This window comes from Octopus sinensis, linkage group LG19, assembly GCF_006345805.1.
Source record: "Octopus sinensis linkage group LG19, ASM634580v1, whole genome shotgun sequence".
Taxonomy (NCBI): domain Eukaryota; kingdom Metazoa; phylum Mollusca; class Cephalopoda; order Octopoda; family Octopodidae; genus Octopus; species Octopus sinensis.
Window position 1 is genome coordinate 50,956,702 of NC_043015.1, and position 13,126 is coordinate 50,969,827.

Here is a 13,126-nt window from a genome sequence, read left to right on the forward strand (position 1 = left end):
CGTCCTATCCGGTTTTCAGAAACCCGGAGTATTGTGCAAAATCCTACATTATGCATTATGCCTAGAGTAGAAAAGAATATATTGTGCATTATAGGGCGGTGATCTAGAAGGAACGTTAGCACGCCGGGCGACATGCGTAGCCGTATTTCGTCTGCGGTTACGTTCTGAGTTCAAATTCCACCGAGGTCGACTTTGCCTTTCATCCTTTCGGGGTCGATTAAATAAGTATCAGTTACGCACTGGGGTCGATATAATCGACTTAATCCGTTTGTCTGTCCTTGTTTGTCCTCTCTGTGTTTAGCCCCTTGTAGGCAATAAAGAAATAGGCATTTCGTCTGCCGTTACGTTCTGAGTTCAAATTTCGCTGAGGTCGACTTTGCCTTTCATCCTTTCAGGGTCGATAAATTAAGTACCAGTTACGAACTGGGGTCGATGTAATCGACTTAATCCGTTTGTCTGTCCTTGTTTGTCCCCTCTATGTTTAGCCCTTTGTGGGTAGTAAAAAGTAGGTATTTCGTCTGCCGTTACGTCCTTGTTTGTCCCCTCTGTGTTTAGCCCCCTGTGAGCAATAAAGGAATAAATATATTACTGAGTCGAAAGACCCTGATTTTGAAACTAGTTAATTTACTTACGGTGTGTTAAAAATACTGTTATTCTTCCATTTTTTAAAAAGTGGATCGATAAATATTAAACATAGGGGAAGAATTCACACAAAAAAAAAAAACAACAACAAAAGACGAAGACAGGTGGTATAGACAACAAACAGATGTATTAGCTTAACGCTGGGGAAGTGAAAAAGTCTTTAACGTTTCGAACCTACGCTCTTCCACAGAAAGGAACACAGAAAGAAACAAGGAGAGAAAATAAAGAATGTGTAGTGGTTTCACTTCCCGAGCGTTAAACTAATACATCTGCTTTTTTGTTTTGTTTCGTTTTTTTTTGTGAATTCTCCCCATATATTACACGCTCACGTGGTCGCACCAATTGATCCTGTCTTCTTTCATCACCCAAAGAACTTTTACGGTTTTTCTACCTGGACTTTCTACTATCGTACACTTCAGCTGCACCCCTCCTGCCCATGGATTACACTGGACTCCTCTGCCGATGAAATATTAAACATACTCTGCTTTTCAAGTGTATTAATTTGTACTTGAATATCAGTCAGATAAAATCGTGTTCTTTACTTTTCCTTATTTAATTTTCGTCCTATAAACATTATGCTGTATACATATGGCACAGTTTGAGACATTCTAAGTGGATTAACTAGATCTTTGGTAATGAATTAATTTGCACGGACTGACCTAAGAGGGACCTGAGGGGTATGTACGCCACTCAGGAAAAGAAGTGTGTCCTTCTAAATATTATGCCTTTTCTCCTGGAATTGTATTCCCTGCTGACATTGTGGGCAAGACTTCCACCCCCCACCCAAACCACCCTTAAAATAATTTTTTTTTTTTTAGAAACAAACCCCACTTTTCGGCTACGGGGAATACGAATCTGCAAAAATTGGCAAAAATCGGCATTTTAAAATTACCACCCTCCACCCCCATTTCCTTCATTTTTACTTTTCTCAGAATTTTTTTTTTTTTCAAAATATGCGGAAAAATACAGAGATCATGATTCTGAAAAAATTTCCCAAAATGTTTGTAAAATTTTTTTTAAGAATTTTTTTTTATAAATATGCGGGAAAATACGGACATTATGATTCGGACAAAAATTTTAAAACATTTCTGTACTTACGGTTAGGGTTAGGGTTAGGGTGTTAGGGTTACTGTTGGGGAAAAAGTCAAAATTGTAGAATTGGTGGGGTAAGGGGCCTGAAATTTAACAATGCCGATTTTTGGCAATTTTCGGGAACCTCCGTATCCGAAAACAGAGGTTTTTGGCAAAAAAAAAAAATTAAATAGACAAATTTGGGAGAAAATGGTGGTGGTGGTGGTGGTAGGGGGGGACGGGCAGAAGTCTTTCCCATTATGCTGTATAGATATGGTACAGTTTGAGACATTTTAAGAATTTTAAGTGGATTAATAAATATCAACTAGACAATGATTAGTAAAGAATTAATTTGCACGGGCTGACCCAAGGGGGACCTGAGGGGCACGTGCCCCACGCAAGAAAAGAAGTGCGTCCTTCTAAATAACGTTATTATGCCCTTTTTCGCTGACCTTGTGCCTTCACTTCGAAAAATACCTGGGACCACGCCTGATTTGAAACTGTTAAGTTCTTTACTTTTCATTGTTCATTTTACATTTCAATTATGTATTTACACAGTCTCCGGAGAACTGGAAAATCCAAAAATCCGGAACACTTCCGGCCCCAAGTTTACTGGATAATTAGTCCAGTACTGTAATAAAAATAATTAAAGATATGATTCGTTTCCATTTTATGATTTCTAGTTTTGTAAATGCTCATTTCCGCGCATGCACAACAGGATATCTTATAAAGTTGTCATGGAGTTGTAGGCTGGTAACTGTAAACAATTACTATTATTGTCTGATAACTTTACACGTTCTCCTTGACTTGGCTGTTTATTTTTGGTGGCATATTTCAGGAAGATGAGACTCAAGATTTCATTACAAAAAGAACCGAAACATATCCTTTCTAATTCCATAATTACATCACAATTTTATTTATTTATACAAGCAGAAACTTTTTGCTGAAACTTAGTATAAGTTTTACGAATTATGTATGTATGTATACGAGTTATGTTTTCATGTATAAGTACACTTGTCAACACTTGTCAATAATTAAATTTACATTCGTTAAATTCGTCTCAGTCCATATTATATATATCATATAGTAATGAGCAGCTAAAAAAAAAAGGTTATAATTTGCTGGCGAGTTATTATTTTATTTTCGCCACAATAACATTAAACCTGTTGCTTCGTTCTACGACTTTTCATATTTTATCAATTGTTCCCGCTTTTGAATTTGTATTTTATTATTTATTTTCGTCTACGTTATTCGTTGCTTTGAATTGTTACCATGTTGTTTTTTTCAGTGTTTATATCTGTCGTGTTTTTCTTGCGACACTGAATAAAAAAAACAAAACAAAACACGTACTTATAATGTTCGCAAACAAACACGAATTAAAAGTCGAAGCATTCTGTTACCCCCCCCCCGTTTCAGCAGACGGGTGTAATAGTAGGCGTGGCTGTGTAGCTAATAAGTTTAGTTCCCCAACCATGTGGTCTTGGGTTCAGCGCAGCACCTTGGGTCGACCAAAGCCTTGTGAATGGATTTGGCAGACAGAACTTTAAAGGGCCCCGCTGTACATGCATGCATGTATGTATATATGTATGTATGTGTGTGTGTGTGCATGCATGTATGTGTGTGTGTCACCTTGTCTTAACATCGTGTGATAGTTGTAATTGAGTATCACTGCCCTGCGAGTAGTGCTCTTCATTTTCGATCTTTTTTTTTTTTTGGAAACTTGTTCAGTCATGGAGTAAGGAAGGGCAGAAAATCTACATCAACGAATTGTTTATCTTGGTCATTGATACTTCATTCTTCTGAATCCTTAAAACTTGGATTATGCCCTCTATGAATATTAAGCTGGTCCTATAAGGCGGCAACCTGGCAGAATTGTTAGCACTCCGAGCGAAATGCTTAGTATCGTTTTTAGTCTGTCTTCATGTTCTGAGTTCAAATTCTGCCGAGGTCGACTTTGCCATTCATCCTTTCAGATTCAATAAAATAAATACCAGCTGAGTACTGGGGTCAATGTAATCGACTGCCCGCCTTCCAAAAAATTGCAGGCCTTGTGCAAAAATTCGAAACCAATATTAAGCACATCTTCATCTTTGAATGCCCACTTTTCCATGTTTGCATGAGTTGCACAGAAATAATTGAGGTAGATTTTCTTCAGCGAGATGCCCTTCCTGTCACCCACCCTCACTTGTTTCCAAACCAGATAATATTTCCCCTTGGCCTGACTCAGTTTTCTGGAGAGGAACAGCATCACTTGAGTGACCATGATGCTCATTTAACAACCGTTTCCTCATCTCAGGATGAAAGTTCAGATGAACATATGCATTGTTGTTCATTTCCAATATTTCTGTGAAAACTTGTCTGTCCATAGGGTAATATTCCCTTGCTGGGAAATCAATGAAGGTTGGTGACAGGGAAGACATCCAACCATAGAAAATGTGCCTCAATAAGCTCCATCCAAGTCATGCAGGCATGGAAAAGCAGGTGCTAAGATGATGATGATGGTAACAAGCTTCTTTCTGTTTCCATCTATTAAATACACTAAAAACTTTGAATATCCTTAGGCTATAGTAGAAGACATTTTTCCGAGGTGCTGCACAATGGGACTGAACCTGGTACCACAGGTTTGGAAAACAAGATTCTTAACCTCAAGCCATGCTTGCACCTATGATAGCCACACCTGTGCCTTGTTATTTATCAACGTTTGTCATTATTGCTACCTTAACTCCTTCCAACATAGTGAACTTGTCAGCTGCGTCTGTTGGACATCTCCCGAAGAAGTTTATTCAGCAGCCGATGACCATCAAATTCTAAAATGGAACTTAAACCTAAATGAAAGCAGCAAATTTGTGACGTTACCCGATGGTGTCTACCCTACCAGTCTTTTGTGGACCCCTAAAGACGCCGGGAGTGGGAAGAAAGTTGGTTCTGATACATTTGTTCTTACATCAACTGATGGTAAATATTTTAGTCTTTTACCAATTCCTGCCATTACTCTCTGGCCAACTGTATTTCTTTTATTCTTTTACTTGTTTCAGTCATTAGACTGCGGCCATGCTGGGGCACCGTCGTGAGAAAGCAAATGCCTCCCCGGTAGGGAGTGCGACCTTGGTTTCCCACATGACCAGTGGGGATACTTACCACTATACTACAAAGGAAGGGAAATAATGTTTCTTTGTCATTTAACCCCAGGTTGTCACACTCGTCTATAATCAAAGGCATGTCTGTTGTGTTTCTCCCAGGTAGTGGACTACATTACTCTCTGTTCTTCACAGTAATGTGCAATTTAAAGGACATTTGATTGCTATTTCTAGCTGGCTGATACTTTAATGATACCTTATTGTCTCCAATAAATCTATCGATGTCTACCCCTGGTCATGGGTGACCAAAAAGTTTGCTCAATTTCTTGTGTTAATCTGCAGAACAAATAAATATGTAATCTTATATCCACACAATCATCTCTACTCCCCACCACTTCCCCTAACTCATACATTATTGGTCATCCACCCTTCAACCTTATCCAGTCTTGACAATGGTCATTTCCCCTCCCCTCTCCTCACTTATATCCCATTTCTCACTCCCCTATACTTTCTTACAACCTTCATCCACCCACATTCCTGGTCCCTCTACCACATTCACTTCTACCCACCTTGTACTTTGAGGGGCCACCCAGACACTTCCTTACCACTATTTTTATCTGTTTCCTCTTCCACCCAATCACCCGTGCCTCTTCTAAAATGTGAGTAGTCGTGTTGCTACTCTCCAACAAGAAACATTTTCTGCTCTGGCCCCTTTTCTCATATCTTTATCCTTCATCTCCTAGTGTAAAGCTGTCCCCTCAAGGTTTGTAGTCTTGTAAGTAGTGTGGTGATGTTACTAGTGCCAGTGGCATGAAAAAAAGCACCCCGTTCTCACTGTAAATTGACTGGTATTAAGAAGGGTGTCCAGCCATAGAGACCAAGCCAGAGCAGACACTGGGGCTCAATTCTGTCCATGGGACCATTGGATCCTGTCAAACCATCCCAACCCATGTCCACATGGAAGATGGACATTCAGTGGTAATTATAATAACTCAGGATTGAGAGGACTCTTTATTTTTCCTGAGAACAAGACGACCTCTATGATGGTGGTGCCAAGAAAAAAAATACACCCAATTAACTCTGCATATGATTAGGAAGGACATTCAGCCCTAGAAGCTATGCTAAAAGAGAGATTGGAGCAAGACATTGTTCTCCAACCTGGCTAATCTTGTTAAACAGTTCAACCTATGCCAGCATGGAAAGTGGATACAAGTTAGACACAGGGGCTCAGGTTTGAGAGAATTAAGTGAAGTTAACTGTCTTTGTGTGTTTTTGAGTGGTTAATGTCTTCCAGACTGTAATCATTTATTGTCTTTTCCTCAAGATGTTAGAATGTGATTTGAGGGTGACTCAGTTGATTCTTGGTTTTGCAATTCTGTAAAATTACAGGTAGATTAAAGTCGAACTTTTAATTACAGTGTAGATTTTGTTCCATATAAATGCAAACCAAATTTACTATTGTATTACATACAAAAAATAATGGTAGAATCAAATAATTTCATAGATTTTATTCTATATAAATCAAACCTAATATTATATAAAATTTCATATAATTAATTAAAAGTTCTAATTTTATTTCTATCATATATTTTGTTCCGTATAAATTCTTGAAAGTAGAATCAAAATTATATCAGAAACTTGTACAATGAAGAAGCTGTCTCCTTATTCTAAACTGTTTTGTTAATCTAAGGAATTCATTAAAATTTCTCCTCTTCAGAAAAAACAAACAAACCTTACAACAAAACAAAACAAAAATAAGCATTTGTAGTAAACCTCTTTGTAATCCTATGAGAACTGTCATAACATCCTTAAGATCAGCAGATATCTTGAGAATACAGAAATATCTTTGGTGAGAGCTTGTTCTACCGTTCTTATTGTAAATAACCATTCTGAGTTAAAGAGGAAGCCCCTTGTAGTCATCGTTGGAAATAACAGTTAAATCTCTTACAAGTTACATCTTGCCATCTTATAAAAAGGAAGGACACATTTGATAATTGAATCATTGGTATACTCATCATCATCATCATTGAATGTGTTTTCTCTGCTTGTTGAGTTGGGTGGTTTGATAAACCAGAGGATTACATTGTACTGTGGCCCCTTCCCCCATACTTCTCCCCCCCACAGTCTCCCAGCAGAAAGCTGTTTCCTCCGAGTTCTTGTAAGCTGCGTCACAACCTCATCTAAGCTACTGGCACCAAAAGAGCACCCAGTGCATGCTGTAAAATGGTTGGCATTACAAAGGGCATCCAACTTTTGAAAGTATGCCACTACTACCCCCATATCACCTGCTACCACTACCTCCAGTATTTTGTCATCTACCACTACTACCCCCATGCATTTATCACCTGCTATCACTACCTCCAGTATTTTGTCATCTACCACTACTACCCCCATGCATTTATCATCTGCCACTATTACCCCATGTATTTATTACATCTCCAGAGAAGCAGTTATCATTAAGTTTACCTCTGGTAAACTTACCACAGGCTTGTTGTAGCCTTCAAGGTGGAGGTTAGAAGCTTAGTCTAAGTAGAATATTTCAGTATTTGTACAGTGGAGAAATAAATTCAAAACACATAATTTTCGTGGGTTTAACAAAAAAAAAAGATTATCATTATTGAAAGCCCCCTCCTATTTATCATAGTCCTCCAGGCAATAACGGAGGAATTCAAGACAGGATGCCCTTGGGAGCTCCTCTATGCTGATGACCTTGCTCTAATTGCTGAGTCGCTATCAGAACTGGGAAGTTTCAGGTGTGGAAACAAGGATTAGAATCGAAGGGCCTCAGAGTCAATCTAGCTAAAACCAAAGTCGTAATCAGTAGGAAGGTAGACAAATCACAAACACCTTCAGGTAGATGGCCCTGCTCGATCTGTAGAAAAGGTGTAGGTAGAAACTCTATAAGATGCACCAAGTGTAAGCTATGGACACATAAGAGATGCAGCAATGTCAAAGGAAGACTAACTAGGAAGATGGTTTTTGTATGTGGCAGATGCTCAGGAACAATAAACACTGAAAATGCTCTGAGACCAACTTCCGTCATTTCCAGGGAGAAAAACTAGAAATAGTTGATAGTTTCCGTTACCTAGGTGACCAAGTCAGCAGCGGGGGCGGGTGTGTGCTGAAAGTGTAACTGCTAGAGTAAGAATAGCTTGGGCAAAGTTCAGAGAGCTCTTACCTCTGCTGGTGACAAAAGGCCTCTCGCACAGAGTGAAAGGCAGACTGTATGATGCGTGTGTACGAACAGCCATGCTACATGGCAGTGAAACATGGGCCGTGACTGCTGAGGATATGCGTAAGCTCGCTAGAAATGAAGCCAGTATGCTCCGATGGATGTGTAATGCCGGTACTCACACTCGGCAGAGTGTAAGTACCTGAGAGAAAAGCTGGACCTAAGAAGCATCATTGTGGTGTGCAAGAGAGACGTTTGCGCTGGTATGGTCATTGTGGCGAGAATGGATGAAGATAGTTGTGTGAAAAAGTGCCACACCCTAGCGGTTGAGGGAACCTGTGGAAGAGGCAGACCCAGGAAAACCTGGGACGAGGTGGTGAAGCACGACCTTCGAACTTTAGGTCTCACTGAGGAAATGACTAGAGACCGAGACCTCTGGAAGTGTGCTGTGCGCGAGAAGACCCAGCAGGACAAGTGAGTCCACAAACCGTGGCCTTCTACATGGGATGGAGCCAGCCTACGTATGCATACCTTCCCTTCTTGGGACACACAAAGCTCTACTTGTGAAGACGTGTTGAGGCAAGTGAGGATCAGAATCGAAATCGATCAATGGAAATTGCGGATGTGCTACCAGTGCCGGTGGCATGTCGAAACTCTGCTTGTGAAGACCATTGAGGCAAGTGAGGATCAGAATCGAAATCGATCAATGGAAATTGCAGATGTGTTACCAGTGCCGGTGGCATGTAAGAGAACTTTCCGTTTCGCGACCGTTGCCAGCACCGCCCCGTTTCGTGTCCGTTGCCAGCCTCGCCTGGCCCTCGTGCCGGTGGCACATAAAAAGCACCATCCGTTCGTGGCCGTTTGCCAGCTCTGTCTGGCACCAGTGCGGGTGGCACGTAAAAAGCACCCACTACACTCACGGAGTGGTTGGCGTTAGGAAGGGCATCCAGCCGTAGAAACACTGCCAGATTGACTGGGCCTGATGAAGCCTTCTGGCTTCACAGACCCCAGTAGAACCGTCCAACCCATGCTAGCATGGAAAACGGACGCTAAATGATGATGATGATGATGATGAAGGCAGTGAGCTGGCAGGACCATTAGCACGCTGGGCAAAATGCTTAGCGATATTTTGTTTGAGGCTATGTTCTGAGTTCAAATTTCGCTGAGGTCGACTTTGCCTTTTATTCTTTCGGGATCGATAAATTAAGTACCAGTTGCCTACTGGGGTCCTCTGGCACCTCCCCCAAAATTTTGGGGCTTGTGCCTAAAGTAGAAAAGAATATTTGTACACTGGAGAAATAAAATTCAAAACACATAATTTTTATGGGGTTAAAAAGAAACAAAAAATATTATTATTATTGTTATTATTATCATTATTGAAGGCGGCGAGCTGGCAGAATCGTTAGCATACCAAGTGAAATTCTTAGCGGTATTTTGTTTGAGGCTGCGTTCAGAGTTCAAATTCTGCTGAGGTCGACTTCGCCTTTCATCCTTTCGGGGTCGATAAATTAAGTACCAGTCAAGTACTGGGGTCAGTGTAATCGACTGTCCCCCTCTCCACGAAAATCCAGGCCTTGTGCCGATAGTAGAAAAGATTATTATTATTATTATATTATCATCATCATCATTATTATTATTGCTGTTGTTGTTGTTGTTGTACTGATATATGGTTATATTTCTCAAGAATGCTTAAATTCTGAAGATTTCTGTTACAACTTCTGAGACCTTTATTTTCATTTTCGACAAAAGAAAGAAAGAAAGAATAATAATGATAATAAAATAGAAAATATTGATGATAATAATAATAATGATAATAATAATAATATTGATAATAATAATAATAATAATAATAATATTGATAATAATAATAATAATAATTATAATATTGATAATAATATTAAATAATAATAATGATAATAAAAACAGAGGAAGAAATAAAGAAAACTCCTCTTTATACAGAAGAATATTTGTGGAGCAAAGAAATGCAAATGAATGTTGTTTTGAAAATAGTGATTCCATTTCTATATCATGTTATTTCTAATTTTTCCAAGAATTTAGAAATGATTCTTTTCCGATAGAATTTTGTAAACTTGTTCTTTCTTTCTTCGTTCGTTCGTTCTTTCTTTCATTCTTGTCTTTTATCATTCCCTATTTCATTTATATGTAGATTAAGGACAGAAAATAATGGAAGGATATAAAAGAAAAAGAAAAAAAAAACACCCCACCAAAAGAACAAAAACAACAGAATTTCTTTCTGCTATTTCTATGGGGAAAAGCTTTTCCATTTCATACAATTTATAAAAGTATATGTTTTCCTCCATGAATATTTAATTGTAACAGTCACAACAACAACAACAACAACAATAATAATAATAATACTAAGCAAAGAACACAGTTGAGCTATTATTATTATTATTATTTTTATTATTTTTTTTCTGTTATTATTCTATAGTTTCCCTTCGTATATATTTATCTGTCGTTTCCACCAAACCATTTCCTCGTAGCTGGGCATTATTCTTACAACGAGTGCACTAGGAAATGTTGCGAAATTTAAACCGGCTCACCAAATGCGGAATACGATCAATTCTTGTGCCACAGCAAGCTGTCAACGGACCTCTGTGTGTACATGTGTATGCATATGTATGTGTATGTATGCGTGTGTGGTGTGTGTGTGTGTATGTGTGTTGTCTTGCAATGGATCTATTGGACCTTGAAGCTGGCAATTAGTTCTAAGCTCTCCTTTTGTAGAATTTCTTTCGTAGAATTTATGCCGTGGCATGCTTCTTCACCGTTACTTTGCATCGGCGTCATCATCATCATCACCGCCACCACCACAACCACCATTATCATCATCATCGTTTCGTTTGGTCACTTGAGATGAATTTAATGAAGTCTGGTTGTTTTCTTTGGGTTTTTTTTTCTATACATATATTATATATATTTTTTTTATTATTCCTTCGACAAGTCTGTCAACAGCAACAATTTAAAAAGCTTCTCCCAGAAAGTATTTCTGTATTTTTCTACAAGGAAAAATAACTTGGTGTCATGTTCTCTTCGTGGCTTTTAAATGCACTAATGAACCACCACACTTTGAGTACACCGACACACATGCACATGTATTCAAACACATGCACATCCACACATATGCATGCATTAACACACACATGCACCTGCGCACACATACATGTATGCGTTCACACATGCATGCATTCACACTCACACACAAATACATGCATTCACACACATGCGCATTCACACATATGCATGCATTAACACACACATGCACATGCGCACACACACACATGTATGCATTCACACTCACACACAAACACACGCATTCACATTTCTATGTGTGTGTTTATGTGTGTTTAGACACACACATATAATATATACCTGCGCATTGATCTAATCAATCTTAGCTGGCCTGCAAAGGCCATCAGCATATTCCACTTCCTCCAAACCAATCCGATAGACTACACACGCACACACCACACACACACACACACACATGTATAAAATATAATATATACACATAGACATGCATATATGAAATATAACACACATACACACACACGTTTATAGAAGCATACACACACACCCTGCATGCATGTACATACACATTGCATTATTTCTTTGTTTGTCTTTTGCAATCAAAAGTTACCCAGTAAAATGGATCATTTCTGAGAAAACACTAATTTCTTCCCAAAAAAGGAAAAAAATATTTTAAAAAAAGTTTCAATTTTTCTGTTTTTTTTAAAAGAAATTTCTTTTTTAAAAACTGAACGTTTATTGCATGGCTGCAATGCTTTCTTTTTTTTTTGTCTGTGCTTTCTTTTTTTTTGTTTTTTTGTTTTTTTTTTTCTTGTTGATTCTTCTAGAATAGTGACTAGAAATATCAAGGAATAGATGAAACAATTGAATAAGTAAGGTTTCTTCTTCTTCTCTCCTCCTCCTCCTCCTCCTCCTTCTTCTTCTTCCTCCTCCTCCTCCTCCTCCTCCTCCTTCTTCAGATGTCACAATAACCTTTTGGTATTGTCGCTTGTTTATTGGAAGATTTCAAATCGGGATCTAATGGTTCAAATGTAGCTTCTGCCTGGTTTGGTTGTGGTTTTTTTTAAAATTTTTTTTCTTGCTTTTTTTTTTTGTTTAGTTTGTTCTGTTCTGTTTTGGTTTTGTCTGATAATTAACTTGATATCGGAAGTCATTGTAATTATTGGTGATTTTTTTTTAATGATGTATTGCTTTGAAACAGGAACATAAACGCTGAACACTTGTGTTCACCACTCATTCAGCCATAAACATTTATTGTTTTAAAAGAAAGAAATAATTAATTGACGTGTACTGAGTGTGTACACATAACAGAGTGTAAGCACCCTGAGAGAAATGTTGGACACAAGAAGCACCGGATGTGGCGTGCAAGAGAGACGATTGTGCAAGTATGGTCATGTAATACAGATGGATGAGGAGAGCTTCGTGAAGAAGTGTTGAAGGAATCTGGGGTAGAAGTATATCCAGGAAGACATGGGATGAGGTGGTGAAGCATGACCTTCGAATGTTGGGCCTCACAGAGGCAATGATGAAAGACCGAGACCTCTGGTGATATGCAGTGACTGAGAAGAACCAGCAAATAAAGTGAGTTCACAGCTGTAATCTACACCAGTGTCGCATAACCAGCCCGCTCAAAAGTATCTTGGATCATAGGGTGACATGCTGTGCTTGAGTTAAGTAGATCAAAATCAAATGGGAATTGTAGTTGTGATCCCCATGCCGGTGGAACGTAAGAATCACCATCCAAACGTGGCTGATGCCAGCGCCGCCTTGACTGGCTTCTGTGCCAGTGGCATGTAAAAAGCACCAACTGATCATGGTTGTTGCCAGCCTCCTCTGGCTCCTGTGCTGGTGGCACATAAAAAGCACCCACTACACTTTTGGAGTGGTTGGCGTTAGGAAGGGCATCCAGCTGTAGAAACACTGCTAGATCAGACTGGAGCCTGGTGCAGCCTTCTGGCTTCCCAGACTGCGGTCAAACTGTCCAACCCATGCCAGCATGGAAAACGGACATTAAACAATGATGATGATGGTGTACATGTGGAAGAATATGGCCTAGTGGTTAGGGTGTTGCACTCACGATTGTGAGACCATGGGTTTCAATTCGCAGGTCAGC

The 13,126-nt window shown here is 39.1% G+C and overlaps 1 protein-coding gene and 1 long non-coding RNA gene across 2 annotated transcripts in view; one reads left to right on the plus strand and one right to left on the minus strand.

Moving 5' to 3' along the window:
• The first annotated feature begins 2,444 nt into the window (after window positions 1–2,444).
• The window catches only part of LOC115222227 (intraflagellar transport protein 80 homolog), a 522,946-nt gene continuing 512,264 nt past the window's right edge, over window positions 2,445–13,126 (plus strand). The window contains exons 1-2 of the mRNA XM_029792388.2: window positions 2,445–2,592; window positions 4,447–4,668. Of these exons, the coding sequence (XP_029648248.1) occupies window positions 2,556–2,592; window positions 4,447–4,668 (259 nt within the window). The 5' untranslated portion in view covers window positions 2,445–2,555. The remainder of the gene's footprint in view (window positions 2,593–4,446; window positions 4,669–13,126) is intronic.
• Window positions 3,291–13,126, minus strand: part of LOC118767107 — a 21,743-nt gene continuing 11,907 nt past the window's right edge. Inside the window, exons 2-3 of the long non-coding RNA XR_005003002.1 lie at window positions 6,966–6,970; window positions 3,291–3,381 (exon numbers count right to left, since the gene is read on the minus strand). This is a non-coding gene — a long non-coding RNA (uncharacterized LOC118767107). The remainder of the gene's footprint in view (window positions 3,382–6,965; window positions 6,971–13,126) is intronic.